We start from the raw sequence: 19,027 nt of genomic DNA, 5'->3' as shown, positions 1-19,027 counted from the left end.
ATACTGGAGATAGCACAAAACCATCAGGGCTAGAAGCCCTTGATAGCCTTCGCCTCCTCCAGGAATTGATCCAACCCGCTTTTGAAGCCGTCCAGATTGGTGGCCATCACTACATCTTGTGGCAGTGAGTTCCATAATTTAACTCTGCGCTGTGTGAAGGAGGACTTCCTTTTATTTGTCCTGGATCTCCCACCCATCAGTTTCATGGGAAGACCCCATTGGGTTCTAGTATTTTGAGAGAGGGAGAAAAATGTCTCTATACCTTGCATTATTTTGTACACCTCTATCCTGTCTCACCTCAGCCTCCTTTTCTCCAAGCTAAACCATCCCAGTTGGTGTAACCTTCCCTCGTAGGGGAGATGCTCCAACCCCTTAAATCATTTGAGGTGCCCTTTTCTGCCCTTTCCCCAGCTCTATTCTTAGTTATATACCTTGTCACTATCTTTTTACTGCCATGGAGGGGGCCAGATGGCATTTTCTGGCATGTGTACCGAAATAATTAACCTAACTTTGGATGGGTGGGGGGGGGACACCATTTGCGTCAGGCAGCCAAATTTCCTGAGATGGCCCCGAGTCCAGCATCTCCTTCTCCCAGATCCTGCCAGGAAGCGCACAAGAGGTCTTGAAGGATACAAACCCTTTCTTCCTGTTAATCCTCAGTTACTGGTTCTTGGGTGTATTGCCTCTGAATACGGAGCCTCGTTGCACTCTCATAGAATCACAGAATATTAGAGTTGGAAGGGGTACATAACGCCATCCAGTCCAACCCCCAGCTCAGTGCAGGAATCTACCCTAAAGCATCCCTGACAGATGGTTGTCCAGCTGCCTCTTGAAGGCCTCTAGTGTGGGAGAGCCCACCACCTTGCTAGGTCTCTGGTTCCATTGTCGTACTGCTCTAACAGTCAGGAAGTTTTTCCCGATGTCCAACCGGAATCCAGCTTCCTGTAACTTAGAATCCTAGAATAGTAGAGTTGGAAGGGGCCTCTAAGGCCATCCAGTCCAGCCCCCTGCTTGATGCAGGAATCCACCCTAAAGCATCCCTGAGAGATGGTTGTCCAGCTGCCTCTTGAAGGCCTCTAGTGTGGGAGAGCCCACCACCTCCCAAGGTCACTGGTTCCATTGTCGTACTGCTCTAACAGTCAGGAAGTTTTTCCTGATGTCCAACTGGAATCCGGCTTCCTGTAACTTAGAATCCTAGAATAGTAGAGTTGGAAGGGGCCTCTAAGGCCATCCAGTCCAGCCCCCTGCTTGATGCCGGAATCCACCCTAAAGCATCCCTGACAGAGGGTTGTCCAGCTGCCTCTTGAAGGCCTCTAGTGTGGGAGAGCCCACCCCCTCGCTAGGTAACTCGTTCAAACTGCTCTAACCATCAGGATGTTTTTTCTGATGTCCAGCTGGCTGGACATCAGGAAAATCATCCTGACGGGTAGAGCAGTGTGACAAAACATCAGGAAAAACTTCCTGACTGTTTGAGCAGTACAACAATGGAACCAGTGACCTAGGGAGGTGGTGGGCTCTCCCACACTAGAGGCATTCAAGAGGCAGCTGGACAAGCATCTGTCGGGGATGCTTTGAGGTGGATTCTTGCATTGAGCAGGGGGTTGGACTTGATGGCCTCGTAGGCCCCTTCCAACTCTACTATTCTATGATTCTGTGATCATAGCTAAACAGAACCTCTGTGTTCAAGAGCAGTTTACCTCTGAATATCACACACAGGGAAAGAACGGGGGGGGTGCTTTCAGGCCCCGCTTGGAGTTTTCCCAGAAGCATCTGGGCTGTCAGGGGCCGGAAACAGTGCACTGGGGCTAGGTGAGTCTTTTGCTCCGACTCAGCAGCGTTCGTGCGAAGGTTTGTGGCTCATACAGAGAAGCTTGCTCAGGGGAGCCTGGCGTGATTCGAACGGGGGGCCTTTCTGCTTTGCAGCTCCTTCTTTCAGACGCTTTACCGATGTGCACAGGGCCTCCATTTTGTACACATCAAACAGATTCTCTCTCCGGCTGGGCAGAGCTGTGCAACAGACACGCCTGCACATGTGAATTTTGCAACTCTTTTTTTTTTTTTTTAAAGGGGAAAAAAACTTTATTAAGAAATAAGTGTGGGTAGAGAGGAGGTGGTGGTTTAAAAATCTAGACCAGTTTTTCCGTAGCTTCCACCGCCCGCCCGCCCCAGCTCCGCATGAAGGATGTTTTCCTGATGTGTTTTCCTAAAACAGCTGTGCGGGGACGGCTTTCGGCACCAGAGTGGATTTAATTTTTAAAATCGGAACAGGAGACCTGCCAGCCGGCCCTGTGTTCGAACGTTACGGGTTTGGGTTTTTTAAAGGCAGTTTCCTGGCAGGAGGGGAGAGGCGAGGCACGATAGACAGGGCCCCGGAACGGAAGGGGGCATCCAGGGAGGCTGAGCAAGGCTCCTGCAGAACCGGTTCTAGGGTTCGGTAGGTTCTGTGGGCTGCCAAGTCCTGAGGAAAGAAAACAGTGTAAGCAAAGCAGAAGAACGTGGTTAAGCCCCAACCTGGTGCCCCCCAGATTGTTGGATTGCAACTCCCAGTATCCCCACAGCCTTCAAGAAGAGCATGAGGTCCATCGTCCACCGCAGCGGCCCTCCTGGCGAGAGGGGGCAAAATCAGCCCTGGGGGAGTTGGCGCATCAGAAAAGCAAAATATAAGCTTCCTGTAGCCCAGTCTTCTGTTTCCAGCAGTAGCCAGTCAAGATGCATTGAGCAGGGGGTTGGACTTGATGGCCTTATAGGCCCCTTCCAACTCTACTCTTCCATGCTTCTAGGAATCCTGAAGGGAAAAGCCCGGTTGTTTTGACCTCAGCATTTGCCTCTCGGGTAGCTTGCCTCTGGACACAGAGGCTTCATTTTGCTGTCACGGGTAAATCAACACCGATGGATCCATCCATCGTGGATTTCTGTCTTAAATAAAAATAAAAGCTCTTCTGGATTGTGACCAAGAGTCCAACTAAATCGGTATCTTGTTTCCAGCCACTCAGTATATCTGGTGACCAGTATATCTGCACTCTAAGAATATTAATGTGATATATTTATATTGACCTTTCTGGAACAAACCAAAGACCCATTGATCTCATTTATTTATTTATTACATTTATATCCCGCCCCATAGCCAAAGCTCTCTGGGCGGTTTACAAAAGTTTAAAACCGGGAACGTGAAAAAGTATGCAACATTTTAAACCATCAAAAACATAAAAACAACAGTATCCATTTAAAAACAACCGTTCTTAGCATCTTGCTTCCGACAGAGGTCAGCTTGATGTCTCTGGGGAGGCCCACAAGGCAAACTGCCCTCCACGGTTGTCCCCAGCACGTGGTATTCACAGCTAGACTGCCCTGGACACAGGAGGGTCCACTTAGCTCTCCTGTCCAATAACCACAGCAGCAGAACCTCTTTTGAAAAATGGGATTTCGGACTTAGATCCCCTCCCCTGCCCACGGTCACATTTCTTTGGAGATTTTTATGGGGATAGCTGCATTGGCCTTATTACGGTGCCCTTGAGAAGTTCCATTTAGGTTCCGGTTGAGCGTCCATCTAGCAAATCAAACTAGACAAAACCTCCCTGGACAGTGGCAGTATACCCCTATATTGCCAGACTTTAGACCTAGGGCTGTTCAGGGACCACCACCCCGATCCGCCCTGGAGCCCCTGAAGCACCCTGATCCGCCTCGGGGGTTCTTGACCCCCCGAAGCGAAATTCGGGCCCTCCGAAGTGACTCAGAGTCTTCTGGGTGCCCAGCCAACACCCAGAAAACTCTCCCCACTTACCTGGGGAGGGGGGGGGCTTACCTGCTGCCTCCGTCACCGCCACCATCTTTCTTCTGGCGGCTTCCGGTGCCGCCAGCGGAAATGAAAGAGAGTAGGCCGCGTGATATCTTAAAATCGCGCAGCCTACTCCCTTTCATTTCCAATGGCGGCGGCAGGAGAAAGATGGCGGTGGCGACGGAGGCAGCAGGAAAGGAGACTGGTGGGGGCGGCTCCGAAGCGCTGAGGCAGCCCGAAGCTTTGGAGCCGATTGGCTTCGGCTTCGGGCCGCCTCGGCCTTTGCCCGAACCGCCTCGGGTCCGCTTCGGATTCGGGGTTCGGATCCAAGGCAGTGCAGACTCCCATGAGACCCAGTGTGCCCACGGATGCTTTTCTTGGCACACACTTGCCCCTCCTGGTTTTAATTTTATTTTATTTCTTAAGAGGATGACCGTGATGATGCTTATGAAAGGGCCGGACCCCTGCCGTAGCTGATCGTCAGGTCTGCAAAGACGCAGCAGGCCTCCACGCCCTGTTTTGGAAAGCCGTGCCCCCGTTCGAAATTCCCCCACGCAAGGGGTGTGTTCCGCTTGTGTCCTTTTCATGTGTGACGGTGTGTTTTTTGTTTTCGCTCTGCTCCTTTTCTTTGACAGCCTGGCTTTCTGCCCGGCGAAATGGGGATTTCGAGTCCCGGCACGCTGTCCCCCACGGGGGTGAAGGGTGGATCGCAGTACTATCCGTACGCCAACAATCCTCGCCGGAGAGGAGCAGATAGCAGCATAGGTAAGTGGCTCCCGCGAAGGGTGTCAGATGGAGCAGCTCTTGGCTGGCAGCGCTTTCAGGAAGCCCACGAGCCACAGCCGTCCCTCTGTAACCTGGCAGCTGGCGTTCAGGAGTAGACTGCCTCTGAGTAAGGAAGCTCCATTTCAGCAATCCGAATTTGAAAACTGGTGAAGTTCCTACGGTTCGCTAGGAACGTCAGAACCCTGTGGAATCAGGCCAAGTCGTGCCGTCAAGGCAAGAGATGTGGTGCTCTGGTGTTCAGGGGTAGACCACCGCTGAATATGGAGGCTCATCCTGACTGTCCACAGACAGTCCCCTCCAGGAGAGAGTTTAAAAGCCATCTAAGCTGGTGGCTGGCAGCACTTCTTGTAGAGGCAGGTCCCTTAGTATTATGGTCTGTAGAGAAATTTTGCTGTTTTGGATGTTCCCTGGCTTCTAGTCTTTTGAACGAGAAAACCCCATTTCTGTCCACCTCCTAAGCCAGGCCTCAATCCCAACCCTGAACGGTACCTCCCCCCGAGGATAAGAAAGGGGAGTTCACTTTTATAATTTATTTGTTTATTTATTTATTTATTACATTTTTATACCGCCCAATAGCCGAAGCTCTCTGGGCGGTTCACAAAAATTAAAACCATCCTAAAACAACCAACAGGTTAAAAACACAAATACCAAATACAGTATCAAAAGCACAACCAGGATAAAAACCACGCAGCAAAATTGATATAAGGTCAAAATACAGAGTTAAAACAGTATAATTTAAATTTAAGTTAAAATTAAGTGTTAAAATACTGAGTGAATAAAAAGGTCTTCAGCTGGCGACGAAAGGAGTACAATGTAGGCGCCAGGCGGACCTCTCTGGGGAGCTCATTCCACAACCGGGGTGCCACAGCGGAGAAAGCCCTGCTCCTAGTAGCCACCTGCCTCACTTCCTTTGGCAGGGGCTAATGGAGAAGAGCCATTTAGGTGCCAGTGTTAATTGATTACGTAGCAGTATCGCCAGCAGCCCTTGGCTTCATAAAGCTTTTTAAAGTAGACGTATACCCATGCAGCGACCACCAGCCGCTGGTTGTACAGATGGATTGTGTAAATAAAGTTCCGACAAACAATGAGACGTCAATTTTAACTCGTCCCTCAGACAGCTCTGTCCGCTGCCGAAGATGGGCAAATGTGGACCTATGGGCACTTGAAGATCTACGGCACTCTGAGAGTCTCCAGGCCCTGAGAAACACACTGCTCACCTCTAAAGAACCGGACATACCGTATTTCTTCGATTGTAAGACGCCATCGATTGTAAGACGCCCACTAATTTCAGTGCCACCAACAGGAGAAGAAACCCTAAAACACCCCCGCGATTCTAAGACGCACCCCGTTTTTAGAGATGTTTATCTGGGCAAAAAAGTGCGTCTTCGAATTGAAGAAATACGGTAGTAATAGATTGCTACGCCCAGATCACGGCAGCTACTGAACCACTGTTACTAAGGAAAGGAAGGCTAACCTATGGTATGATGATGCCTGTAGACAGCTGAAACGGGAGATCATAAAACAACACAACATTTTATCCTCCCAACAACCCTGTGAGGTAGGTTAGGCTGAGAGTCCGGGACTGTCCCCAAAACACCCATTTCTGGCACTTGAGCTTATGATGAAGGCCTTTGTAATCATCGTAATAGCAAGATTTATTTCCAGAGGTGTTTGTGGCACTTAAAAGCCTAATGTGTGGCCTGCTACTAATAATAAGAGAAATGTAATAACATTAATAATGAAAAAGTGGTTATTTCCTATTATGATTGTTATTTCCAGAGGTGTAGCTGGGTTAGTCTTTTGCGGCTAAAACAATAAGCTTTGATACCTTAACAAATGTTTTCTGGCATCAGGTGCATGGATTCATCAGACGCAACATCACAGTGTGGTGTAACGGCTAAAGTGTCAGACTTTAGCTGGGAGGTCTGGGTTCGAGTCCCCACTCGGCCATGGAAACCCACTGGGTGACTTTGGGCCAGTTGCAGACTCTCAGCCCAACCTCTACCTCACAGGGTTCTTGTTGTGAGGATAAAAACGGAGGATTATGTACGCTGCAAGCCTTGTGGGTAAATCTCACTGCAGCCCCATTGGCTAAAGGGCTGTTTCCCCCAATCCAAAAAAATGAATCACAGCCCGTTTAGGTCAGGGCTGGACAACTTGCAGCCCTCCAGATGTTTTAGCCTACAGTTCCCCTTAGCCAGCACGTGGGGTTGTAGGCCAAAACACCTCTCCATCATGTCTTAGGGCTCAAGTGACAGGAAGCCAGATTCCGGCTGGACATCAGGAAAGACTTCCTGGCTGTTAGAGCAGTACGACAATGGAACCAGTGACCTAGGAAGGTGGTGGGTTCTCCCACGCTAGAGGCCTTCAAGAGGCAGCTGGACAACCATCTGTCAGGGATGCTTTAAGGTGGATTCCTGCATTGAGCAGGGGGTTGGACTAGATGGCCTTATAGGCCCCTTCCAACTCTTTGATTCTATGGATAGGCTGCATGTATTCTAGCAAAACCCCTTCCCTGCAGTCAACTCTGCCCACGAGGTCCAGCCCCCTTTCTTCTCCTGCGCCCCAAACTGGATGTGTGCATCAGCTGGTTTAGAGGCGCACTGGGCAGGTATGCAAACCGCCCAGACAGCCTCCACTATGGGGCGGTATACAAATGTAATAAATAAATAAATAAATAAATAAATAAAAATAATTGCAGAGGCAGCTGCTCTGGAGTGCCGCTTCTTCAGACACCTTTCTTCCACCTCTCTCGAAGCCCCTTTCTCCGCTTATTATGGGGTGGCCCTTTGGTTTTGCCTTCAGGAGAAACGCCTCTGAATCCAGACATCTGGCATTCATTGTGGGCAAAGAATCTAAGGAATGGAGACCTGTTTGAGAACCGGCCATGTGGCTTTCTCTTTCTTCTTTTTCGGCTCCCCCCTCTTACGGAACACAGTAGGCGGGGGGGGGGGATTTGGAGTGTGGGGTCTGTTAAGCAGAGACCTGAAGAGTCAGGTCTCTGCTTCACAGGGAACGGCCCCAACTTTGCACGGGTTGTTATAGCCCTTAGTCCGATACAGCAAAGCCTTCCAGCAATCTGGGCAGTTCTGGGCACCACACTTCAAGAAGGACGCAGACAAGCTGGAGCGTGTTCAGAGGAGGGCAACCAGGATGATCAGGGGTCTGGAAACAAAGCCCTATGAAGAGAGACTGAAAGAACTGGTCCTGTTTAGCCTGGAGAAGAGAAGATGGAGGGGAGACATGAGAGCACTCTTCAAATACTTAAAAGGTCATCACACAGAGGAGGGCCAGGTTCTCTACTCAATACTCAATACATTGATGGTGCTATATAAATAAATAAATAAATAAATAATACTCCCAGAGTGAAGGACATGGAATAACAGGCTCAAGTTACAGGGAGCCAGATTCTGGCTGGACATCAGGAAAAGCTTCCTGGCTGTTAGAGCAGTACAACAATGGAACCGGTTACCTAGGGAGGTGGTGGGCTCTCCCACACTAGAGGCCTTCAAGAGACAGCTGGACAACCTTCTGTTAGGGATGCTTTAAGGTGAATTCCTGCATTGAGCAGAGGGTTGGACTAGATGGCCTTAAAGACCCCTTCCAACTCTACTGTTGTGCACCCCTGTAACCTCATAAGGGAGAGGTCTGTCCACTCTATTCCCCTGAGGGGGACTTCCCGCAGCAGAGCGGAGCGGACAGGGCTATAACTCTGTCCTTCAGCCTACCGATCCACCCCACCCCTCCCAGGTTCAAACTGTAAAGTTATGTGCTGGTTAGGGAAGTTTGCTCCCAGGGGCTGAAGATGTCACTATAGGCTTCAAAGATGTGGGCACATTATTATTATTATTATTATTATTATTATTATTATTATTATTATTATTATTATTTATAATAATATAAAATATAAAACCATCAAAAGCATAAAAACAACAGTAGCCATTTGAAAGCAACAGTTCTGGGGTCCGTTCAAAACAAACAAAGTCAGCATATGTTGTTAAATGCTGTTCCATGCCTGGGAGAAGAGAAAAGTCTTGACCTGGCGCCGAAAAGATCATGTTGGTGCCAGGCGAGCCTCGTCGGGGAGATCATTCCATAATTGGGGGGCCACCACTGAAAAGGCCCTCTCCCTGGTTGCCATTCTCTGAGTTTCCCTCGGAGTGGGCACTCGGAGGAGGACGTTAGATGTTGAGCGCAGTGTACGGGTGGGTTCATGTCGGGAGAGGTATTGTGGTCCCGAGGTCCTCCTCCAGGTGCCTACTCCGAGGAAAGTTCGGAGGATGGCAACCAGGGAGAGGGCCTTCTCAGTGGTGGCCCCCCAATTATGGAACGATCTCCCCGACGAGGCTCGCCTGGCGCCAACATTGTTATCTTTTCGGCGCCAGGTCAAACTTTTCTCTGCTCCCAGGCATTTGACAGCATATGCGGAGTTTCTTAACTGACCCCAGAATAGTTCTTTTAAATGGATATTGGGTGTTCTGGTTTGTATTCCATGCTTTTTATGGTTTTAAATTTTGTCTAGTTCTTTTTAATAGTCACGTTTTTTAACTTTTGTAAGCCGCCCAGAGAGCTTCGGCTGTGGGGTGGTATATAAATGTTTGTTCGTCTCCTCTGAATGATAGTGATATCTAAGGATAGTGCGTCTCCTCTGAATGAATGCTTAGAGGCAGTAATGGGCTGGATGAGGAAAAGCAAACTGAAGCTGAATCCAGACAAAACAGAGGTGCTTGCTGTCAAGGGCTCTGACCTAGGTTTGGAGGTGTGTCAGCCAGTTCTGGATGGGGCTACACTCCCCCTGAAAGACTGGGTTCGCAGTTTGGGGGATGCTCCTGGATCCGTCGCTCCAAATGACAGCTCGGATAGACGTGACGGCCAGGAGTGCCTACTATCAGCTTCGGCTGATACGCCAGCTGCGCCCCTTCTTAGAGTCAGAAGACCTAAAGACAGTAGTGCACACGCTGGTAACCTCAAGGCTTGACTTCTGCAATGCGCTCTACATGGGGCTACCATTGTACCTAGTTCGGAAACGTCAACTAGTTCAAAATAGGGCAGCCAGGTTGGTCACCGGTACATCTAGAGGTGAGCATATTACCCCGACATTAAAATCACTCCACTGGCTGCCAGTTAGTTTCCGGGCAAAGTACAAAGTGTTGGTCATCACCTTTAAAGCCCTACATGGTTTGGGTCCAGGTTACCTGCGGGATCGCCTTCTCCCCTACAGTCCGCCCCGCACACTCAGGTCCTCTGGGGAGAACTTACTTCAGTCAGCTAAAACTAGGCTGACATCAGTTTCCCAAAGGACCTTTTCTTCTGTCGCCCCCAGATTGTGGAACGGCCTGCCGGAGGAGATTCGTAAAACTAACTCTCTGTGTGATTTTAAGGCAGCTTTGAAGACTAGCCTTTTCCGGCAGGCCTAGCCAGATTAATGTAAAATCAAGAATTTTAAAAAATGTGTTGATTCCTGCACTAATGTTGTTCCCCGCCTCGATCCAAAGGGAGAGGCGGGTAGTTAATAAATTTATTATTATTATTATTATTATTATTATTATTATTATTATTATTAATAATAATAATAATAATAATAATAATAATAATGGTCTTGGGGCTTCAACGGGTGGTCGGAAGAGAGAAAGAGAGAGGCATGACATTGCCACTGAGACTTCTCAGTGGTACAGAATCGATTCTTTCTTTCTGTTGGGTTTTCAGGCAGGACGTACACTTCTTGTAACATTCATATGGGAACCGGTGCAAGGTTGTGCCTCTGCAGCAAATTTGCCCAAAATCTTCACTGGAGTGTTGCTCCACCTACTGAGTGCTCTCTCACTCCACACACACCCCATGATTTCCTGCCCCCCCGCCTTTTCCCTCCTTTCATCCCCGCATTCTAACTAATGAGACCCACCTGTTCCATCCGGCAGGTTCATTCCATAAAAATATCGCGCTCCCGCGGGGTCTTAGTGCTCGGTGTCTAGGCTTGGCAATTCACAGACTCATAGAATCATAGAATAGTAGAGTTGGAAGGGGCTTGTAAGGCCATCAAGTCCAACCCCCTGCTCAATGCAAACCTTTGCACCATGAGAGAGACTGCGAGGAACTGATTTCGTTTCTTCGTGACCAATTTCTTCGATTGTAAGATGCCGTTGATTCTAAGACGCACACTAATTTCAGTACCACCAACAGAAGGGAAAAAAAAACCTAAGACACACCTGCGATTCTAAGACGCACCCCGTTTTTAGAGATGTTTATATGGGGGGAAAGTGCATCTTAGAATCGAAGAAATAGGGTATATACCGCCTTCTTTGCTAAAGAGCCCCTCAAACACTGAAGCCTTATAGCAGCGAGAAATCGCCACTGAAATTACCATCACAAAAAGGAATAAAACAAAAAGATAATTTTAAGAACGATTGGCAAAAATATGTAGAATATATGAAGAAAGAAATGAACAGCACAACTCTGGCGGAGGCCTGTGGGACGCTCCGGGACGCCTGAAAAGAAGTCATGTCAGAAAATAACTATGAATAAAATAAAGGAAGAGATAAACAGAAAAGATATAACGTCCCGGAAAAAGAAAAAAGGGACAATCTATGCGAAACGTCCCAGGCTGGAGCGAGGAAATGGATAAAAGATGAAACCTGAATGTATTTTTTTAATTTTAAAACAACAACAACAATGAAACCTTAACACAATAGAACATGAAAATCCGTAAAACGTTAGGGCAGCTGCGTAATTTTATAAGGTTCAGTTTAAAAGATGCAAAGCTAGTTCCCTTGCTTCTGAGCAAACCTCACAGGTGAGCGGAAGTTTAATCTTAACGCTTTGATCCAGCTGGTTTTTTTTTTTTTTTTTGGTCAATTTATTTATTTATTTATTTATTACATTTTTATACCGCCCAATAGCCGAAGCTCTCTGGGCGGTTCACAAAATTCTGTCCCTTTCCTTTGTTTTTTGAGGGTATTGCCCCCCCCCCCCCAAAAAATTAAGAAGTGCAGAGTTGCTTTCTTTAATGAATTTATCTGTGTATGTATTTGCACATTAAAAACGTTTGGAGAAGCAAAAAGAAAAAAACCCACCCCAAAATATAATTTATAACAGCCTCTCCCAATTTCGTTATTGGCCATGCTAGCTGAGCCACATCTGTGCCCCAACCTGGTGCCCACCAGATGTTTGGGACTCCCGAACACCCATCATGGCCAAAGAGTCCAAAATGTCATAGAATCATAGAATAGAGAAGTTTGCTCCCCTGGGAGCAAACTTCCCTAACCAGCACATAACTTTACAGTTTGAACCCGGGAGGGGTGGGGTGGATCGGTAGGCTGAAGGACAGAGTTATAGTCCTGTCCGCTCCGCTCTGCTGCAGGAAGACCCCCTCAGGGGAATAGAGTGGACAGACCTCTCCCTTATGAGGTTACAGGGGTGCACAACAGTAGAGTTGGAAGGTCCCCACAAGGCCATCGAGTCCAACCCCCTGCTCAATGCAGGGATCCACCCTAAAGCATCCCTGACAGATGGCTGTCCAGCTGCCTCTTGAAGGCCTCTAGTGTGGGAGAGCCCACAACTTCAGCAGGCAACTGATTCCACCGTCGTACTGCTCTAACAGTCAGGACGTTTTTCCTGATGTCCAGCTGGAATCGGGCTTCCTTTAACTTGAGCCCGTTATTCCGTGCCCTGCACTCTGGGAGGATCGAGAAGAGATCCCGGCCCTCCTCTGTGTGACAACATTTTAAGTATTTGAAGAGTGCTATCATGTCTCCCCTCCATCTTCTCTTCTCCAGGCTAAACCTGCCCAGTTCTTTCAGTCTCTCTTCATAGGGCTTTGTTTCCAGACCCCTGATTTTGATGGGGGTGGGTTCTAGTCTAGACAGTAAAAAAGAAAAAGAAAAATATACCGATATCTGTGGTAGCAAAGACGTTTAAAGTTTTATGGACACAGTAAAATTGGAAATGCAAGCTGCAGTACAAAATGGTAGGCAATTAACAGGAACGAAAGACCGAGCAAAACGCCGAAACTGTGAATGCCAAAAATAGAATCATAGAATAGCAGAGTTGGAAGGGGTCTACAAGGCCATCGAGTCTAACCCCCAGCTCAAGGCAGGAACCCACCCCAAAGCATCCCTGACAGTGGCATTTTTTCCAGCTCTATAATATCCATTTTTAGGTGTGGTGTCCAAAACTGTGTAGAGTTCTCTAAGTGTGGTTGCACCATCGATTTGTATAAGGGCAGATCCTGGCCGCTTTATTCTCAATTCCTTTTCTTATAATGCCTCACGTGGCGTTTGCCTTCTTTACAGCGGCCGCCCACTGGGTGGACATTTTCCTCAAGCTGCCCACCACAATCCCAAGATCTCTTTCTTGCTCGGTCACCATCAGCTCAGATCCTTGGGGTGACCAGGAGTGGGTTTTTGTGGGGGGCTGGGAGCTCCATTCTGTTCTGGTGCTCAAGACAAATCCCCAGGCTCTGAACTTTGGAATGCCAAGTGTGTATCTTTTGCTCCTGGTTGGTGGCTCTTGGGGCCTCTGGAGCGTGAAAAGTAGATCCTGGAATCCTCAAGTATCATAGAATCATAGAATAGCAGAGTTGGAAGGGGCCTACAAGGCCATCGAGTCCAACCCCCTGCTCAATGCAGGAATCCACCCTAAAGCATCCCTGACAGATGCTTGTCCAGCTGCCTCTTGAATGCCTCCAGTGTGGGAGATCCCACAACCTCCCTAGGTCACTGGTTCCGTTGTCATGCTGCTCTAACAGCCAGGAAGCTTTTCCTGATGTCCAGCCGGAATCTGGCTTCCTTTAACTTGAGCCCGTTATTCCGTGCCCTGCACTCTGGGATGATCGAGAAGAGATCCTGGCCCTCTGAGCATGTGCAGTTTTGTATTTTAAACTTGCTTAAGTCATAGCACAATCATGACTACAGGAGTTCGCATTTTAAAAACAGGACACCTTCATAACAATAAGACAAGGTGGAATCATAGAATCATAGAATAGCAGAGTTGGGAGGGGCCTACAAAGCCATCGAGTCCAACCCCCTGCTCAATGCAGGAATCCACCCTAAAGCATCCCTGACAGATGGATCATAGAATCATAGAAGTTAGAAGGGGCCTATAAGGCCATCTAGTCCAACCCCCTGCCCAATGCAGGAATCCACCCTAAAGCATCCCTGACAGATTGTTGTCCAGCTGCCTCTTGATGGCCTCTAGTGTGGGAGAGCCCACGACCTCCCTAGGTAACTCCCTAGGTAACAAACCAGGAGTTTGCCTGCTCCTGGTTTTTCGGCATGCCTACAAGGCAGGATTTGAAGCGGAATCAAGGCTAATGACCACCCAGGACTGTCTCTTTATAATGTGTAAAGGCGTTATGTGAATTTATTTTAAAAATCTTTTCCCCCACCCCATGCCTCTTTCAGACGGACAACCGAAAAAAGTTAGAAAGGTGCCTCCCGGATTGCCCTCTTCGGTAAGTCGCTTCTTCCACCTCTACAAATCTGTAGTAGCTGGTCGGAAAGTCTGCCGCGGTCGCTTGCAAGGCTCCACCCTTTCCATTGGCTGCGTTTCCGTGATGTCACAGAGCATCTCTGCCGCTAGCTGCCTGGGAAAGGCCAGGTTTGGAATGCTGTGAAGGTGTGTAGCTGCTGAGACCAGGGCTACGAGTCCGGTTTGGCGGAAGGAAAACACTTGTACGGATCTTGTTGATGGGTAGAAAGGGGACAAACTCAGCGGGCGGTCAGGATCTTAGAGGCTGTAGGTATCGGGCAGTGGGGAAGTGAAAGCAGAATCCTCGAGTTGGAAGGGGACCCCAGAGGTCATTCAGCCCACCTCCTACTGCGGATGCCACGGAATTTTTAAGCCAGGTTTTTAGCCTTGACTTAAAAACTGCCAATGAAGGAGAGCCCCCTGCTTCCTGAGGGAGGCCATTCCACGTTATTCTTGCAAGTCTGCCACATGTAATCTCCTTGGGGCAGAGGTCTCTTCTCTTTTTTAAACTCACATTAAGTTTTGGAAATGCCCCCTCCTCTGCACGGACATTGTTTTTTTTAAAAAAAAAAACAGCAGTAGCCAGTCCAAGGGGTGGAGGGAGGGCTTCCCAGCCTGAGCCTCCGTTTGTCTTTCAGAGAGGAGAGTTTCGGCCTGTTCAGACAACAGGCTAAGCCACGGTTAGGCCGCTAACCCCTTTGCAGCAAACGGTTAGTGCGTGTGTTTAAACCGTGGTTATGGAGCCACCATGGTTAGGAATGGTTCACGTGACACACTAAGCCATGGTTAGGCCGCTAACCCCTTTGCAGCAAACGGTTCGTGAGCATGTTTAAACCATGGTTATGGAGCCACCATGGTTAGGAATGGTTCACATGACATGCTAAGTCATGGTTAGGATGCTAACCCCGTTGCAGCAAATGGTTAGTGAGCGTGTTTAAACCGTGGTTATGGAGCCAACATGGTTAGGAATGGTTCACACGACAGGCTAAGCCATAGTTAGGCCGCTAACCCCGTTGCAGCAAATGCTTAGTGAGTGTGTTTAAACCATGGTTATGGAGCCACCATGGTTAGGAATGGTTCACACGACACGCTAAGCCATGGTTAGGCTGCTAACCCCTTTGCAGCCAACGGTTAGTGAATGTGTTTAAACCGTGGTTATGGAGCCACCATGGTTAGGAATGGTTCACACAACACGCTAAGCCATGGTTAGACTGCTAACCCCGTTACAGCGAACGGTTAGTGAGCGTGTTTAAACCGTGGTTATGGAGCCACCATGGTTAGGAATGGTTCACACGACAGGCTAAGCCATGGTTAGGACGCTAACCCCGTTGCAAGAAACGGTTAGTGAGCGTGTTTAAACCGTGGTTATGGAGCCACCATGGTTAGGAATGGTTCACACGACACGCTAAGCCATGGTTAGGACGCTAACCCCGTTGCAAGAAATGGTTAGTGAGCGTGTTTAAACCGTGGTTATGGAGCCACCATGGTTAGGAATGGTTCACACGACAGGCTAAGCCATAGTTAGGCCGCTAACCCCGTTGCAGCAAATGATTAGTGAGTGTGTTTAAACCATGGTTATGGAGCCACCATGGTTAGGAATGGTTCACACGACACACTAAGCCATGGTTAGGCTGCTAACCCCTTTGCAGCCAACGGTTAGTGAGTGTGTTTAAACCGTGGTTATGGAGCCACCATGGTTGGGAATGGGTCACACGACAGGCTAAGCCATCATGTTTAGCTCAAAATGCTTACCCAGCGTGGTTTAGCATGTCATCTGATGCTGTGCCTGTATTTTAAGACAGGTTGGAATAAGTGAATTTCGTCCCACCCCACTCCTATCCTATAAAAGTCTCTTAATGGATTCATGTTTTTAATCTTGTTTTGTTACCTTGTGTATTCGTTTATTGTAAGCTGCTTTGGTTATTTATTTTAGTATTATAAAAATGTAGTATAGTATAGAACCATGGTCTTCCATCCTTTCCTCTCTTGCAATCCCATTGGACCCTGAAGCAGTCAACATCCTGGAACGGCTGAATTCCTCATCTGCATAAATTACACAAATGCGCACCGTTTTCTTTCCATAAATAATATCATTGTGACTGTGCTTGGTCGCGGAGTTATAAAGGGCCTGAAACTGCCCCCCGCCCCATTCCCTCTGTCCAACTTCAGCCACCACACTGGCTTCTGAAATCTTGCCAGGCATCGGCCAAACCGCTTTCGATCAGAGCTTCTCGGTCATAGGGACTAGCAACCTTGAAATGAAATGGAAGTTGAGATTCCCAAGAAGTGTAATTCCATATCCCTGTTCGTCTTCCTGTGCTGCTTGAGGAATTCTTGGGAGTTTGTTCTCATCATAACAAGCGCGCTGTGAATACTAAACCATACTACACTTGCAACTTTGCAAAATTTTATTAACATTAAATCGTATTGATTTTCAGATATTATTATCGCTATGAATATTCCCTTTCCTAACCCGGAGTTCTCCATTCAGCCTCTTTCTCCCCCTAACTTTTCCCCGTCTCTGTCTTGTGGTGGAGGGTGACTCCCCAGCTTCAAGTTTTGCCGTCCCCCCAATCCCCCAAAAAATGTCCCGTCGGCTTTTGCCTTGGGACGCCTTTCGCCAGCCAAAAGTGAAACGCCTGTATTTTCATTTGGTTTTGAATTTGCGTAATGAGGTTTACGCCTTTAAGCTGGAACGCCGAGATCTGAATTCCTTTTTATTTGGGGGCGGGGGACAGCTCCCCCCTTTTTCTCTCCAGGTGAGCAGTTTTGAAACGCAGGAAGCGATCTCATCTGTAGGACCTGGGAGAGGAGGTGGAGTGTCTCAGGGGTCCTCTCTTTTTTTCCTTTTTTGCTGACAGAGGCGTAAAGTCGGAATCGCAACCGGCCAAGGGAGCTGCGTTTTGATTTAGCGTTTCCTGTTGAAGGTTGGCTGGAGGATATAGGATTGGCCCCCTTTTTTCAAGGCGTCTCGGTTTTGACCCCGCTGTTGGGTGGCCGCCATTTCTCCGTTTCAGGACCCATTCCACGACCTGCAGGATGCAAGCTTCACCCTTTCTTTCCAAACCTTTTCAGAGCTCGGCAAATTCCGTTTTCTCTCTGCCCCCCCCATCCCCTTCTCGCCCCATAGCTCAAATTCACTCATCTTTCGGGGTCGGAGGGAGGGGGTGCGGAGATGTCAGGAGGAGCGAGAGATTGAAGGATTCCCCCCCCCCCCGGTGTGGCTTTGCCGCCCCTACACCGAAGTGCAATTTGGGGGGAGAGCAGCACGAGGAAATGGACGTTTGCTTTTCAAACGCCAACTTCCAACAAGTTCTTTTAAAATCGGAAAACAATAAAACATCAGCGCACGGACGGATTAACAGGAAAGGAGGGGGGGGAACACATTTCCCTTGGGGGAGGCTTGGTGGTTGCAAGCCAAAACTTCCTTTTTATTCTTTCTTCTTCTTTCCTTTTCGTTTCACCTTAAAACAGGCAAGTTCTGTGTGGTTTTTTTTTCTTCACATCCTTAATACCTCCCCCTCCCTGTTCTCCCCATAAACTCGCATTTATGGGAGGCACGTGGGCCGACACACCTGGTTTATGTGTATCCCCTCCCCCCCTTTTATTTTAAGGCTCCCCCCCTTCCGCTGGCCTGCCATGTCTTTCCCCCCCCCCCCAAAGCAATGGCTTTGCCATAAGTACGGTGGTCTTTCGGCCACCATTGGAGCAAACGGCAAATGAATGAAATGCCTTGACGCTGATGTTGTCATGCTGCGTGTGTGTGTGTGTGTGTGTGAGCGGAGGGGGGGCTTAATGAAACCCGCAAGCCCCACCCTGCTGACTCTTCCCCCCCCCCTGGAATTTAGCCAAATCGTGTCGCTCCTTCGCGTCCCATCCCCCCCCAGCCTTTGAAAGACGGTTGTTAAAAAGGCCAACCCAGAAGGCACCTCAGTTCGGGACCAAAATGCATAGAAACTAAAAATGCATTTCTAGCCGGGGGGGGGGGGGTCAGGTCACATTTGCAGGGGCGATGGGACGTGAGACATTTCGGGGCTCCTTCAATTGTTGCCGTTTCCATTCTCAGGGTTTTGTGCGACGTGTGTTTCTCCGGGTTTTTTTTTTTTAAGCCGCTCTCTCCCCCCCCCCCGCACCGATTCCCTGCCCCCACCCCCCTTTTTGTCTCCCATCCTCCCCCTCCCAGCTCCACACAGCTGCCTGGAGAACTGGCCGCGTGCCAAACGCTGGCAGATGGCGCACGGCTATTATTCCTGCTTCGCTCGAGTCTCAGCCCTGGCTCCTGCTATTTAATCAAATTATAGGGAAAGGCAATTTACTGGATTTCTTATTCTTTGTAGCCGGCTTCATTCCCCCGCTCTGCCTCCCCGAGTCTCTCCAGCACGCTCCCCCTCCCGTCGCTCCCCCCCCCCGTTGCTCCCCCCTCCGCTCTCTATCCCACCCCCATGTTTTGCTCCAGTACCACCACACAACCCTCTCTCTCTCTCTCTCTCTCCATTCACACACGTTGCAGAGGGGAAAGATTTGGGGGTGTGAGTGCAGCTTGCCTGGGTTACTCCCACTTCGATCACGCTTCGGAAAGGAATCGCGTTGGATCAAAGCGAAGGTCATTGGAAGGGGCTTTGGCCCGCACGGAGGAAGGCCGGCAAAATCCTCGCAAACGTTTGGCCGAAATGCAAGCGTCTCTCCCCCCACACACACCCCACCGCCGTCTGCACCCCACCCCTCCACGTTACGCAAATCGATCCGAAACCCCCATGTCGTTTTTTGCAGGCGTGAGAACCGTTTTTGGCAAGCTCATTTTGAAACTCTCAGGCCCTGCGTCGACATCAGTTTCTTTCGGTCCTTTCTTTGAGTCGTTTCGGCTCTCAGGACACCGACTGAAGCAGCCTCGCCCCAGGACACACTATTTCAGCCTGCGGCAACCGGAGGTCTTGATGCCCTCCTGATGTGTTGGACTACAACTCCCGTAATTCCCAGCCGGCTGGGCCAAAGTTGCCGTCC

The 19,027-nt window shown here is 49.0% G+C and overlaps 1 protein-coding gene across 17 annotated transcripts in view; it reads left to right on the top strand.

Moving 5' to 3' along the window:
• The window catches only part of TCF3 (transcription factor 3), a 133,748-nt gene that overhangs the window by 71,544 nt on the left and 43,177 nt on the right, over window positions 1-19,027 (top strand). For all 17 annotated transcript variants that reach the window (XM_063147192.1, XM_063147189.1, XM_063147188.1 and 14 more), the window contains exons 7-8: window positions 4,411-4,540; window positions 13,960-14,009. In XM_063147192.1, coding sequence (XP_063003262.1) covers window positions 4,411-4,540; window positions 13,960-14,009 — 180 coding nt within the window. The remainder of the gene's footprint in view (window positions 1-4,410; window positions 4,541-13,959; window positions 14,010-19,027) is intronic.

This window comes from Elgaria multicarinata, chromosome 23 (assembly GCF_023053635.1).
Source record: "Elgaria multicarinata webbii isolate HBS135686 ecotype San Diego chromosome 23, rElgMul1.1.pri, whole genome shotgun sequence".
NCBI classification, from domain to species: domain Eukaryota; kingdom Metazoa; phylum Chordata; class Lepidosauria; order Squamata; family Anguidae; genus Elgaria; species Elgaria multicarinata.
This window is presented reverse-complemented; position numbering and strand designations above follow the sequence as displayed.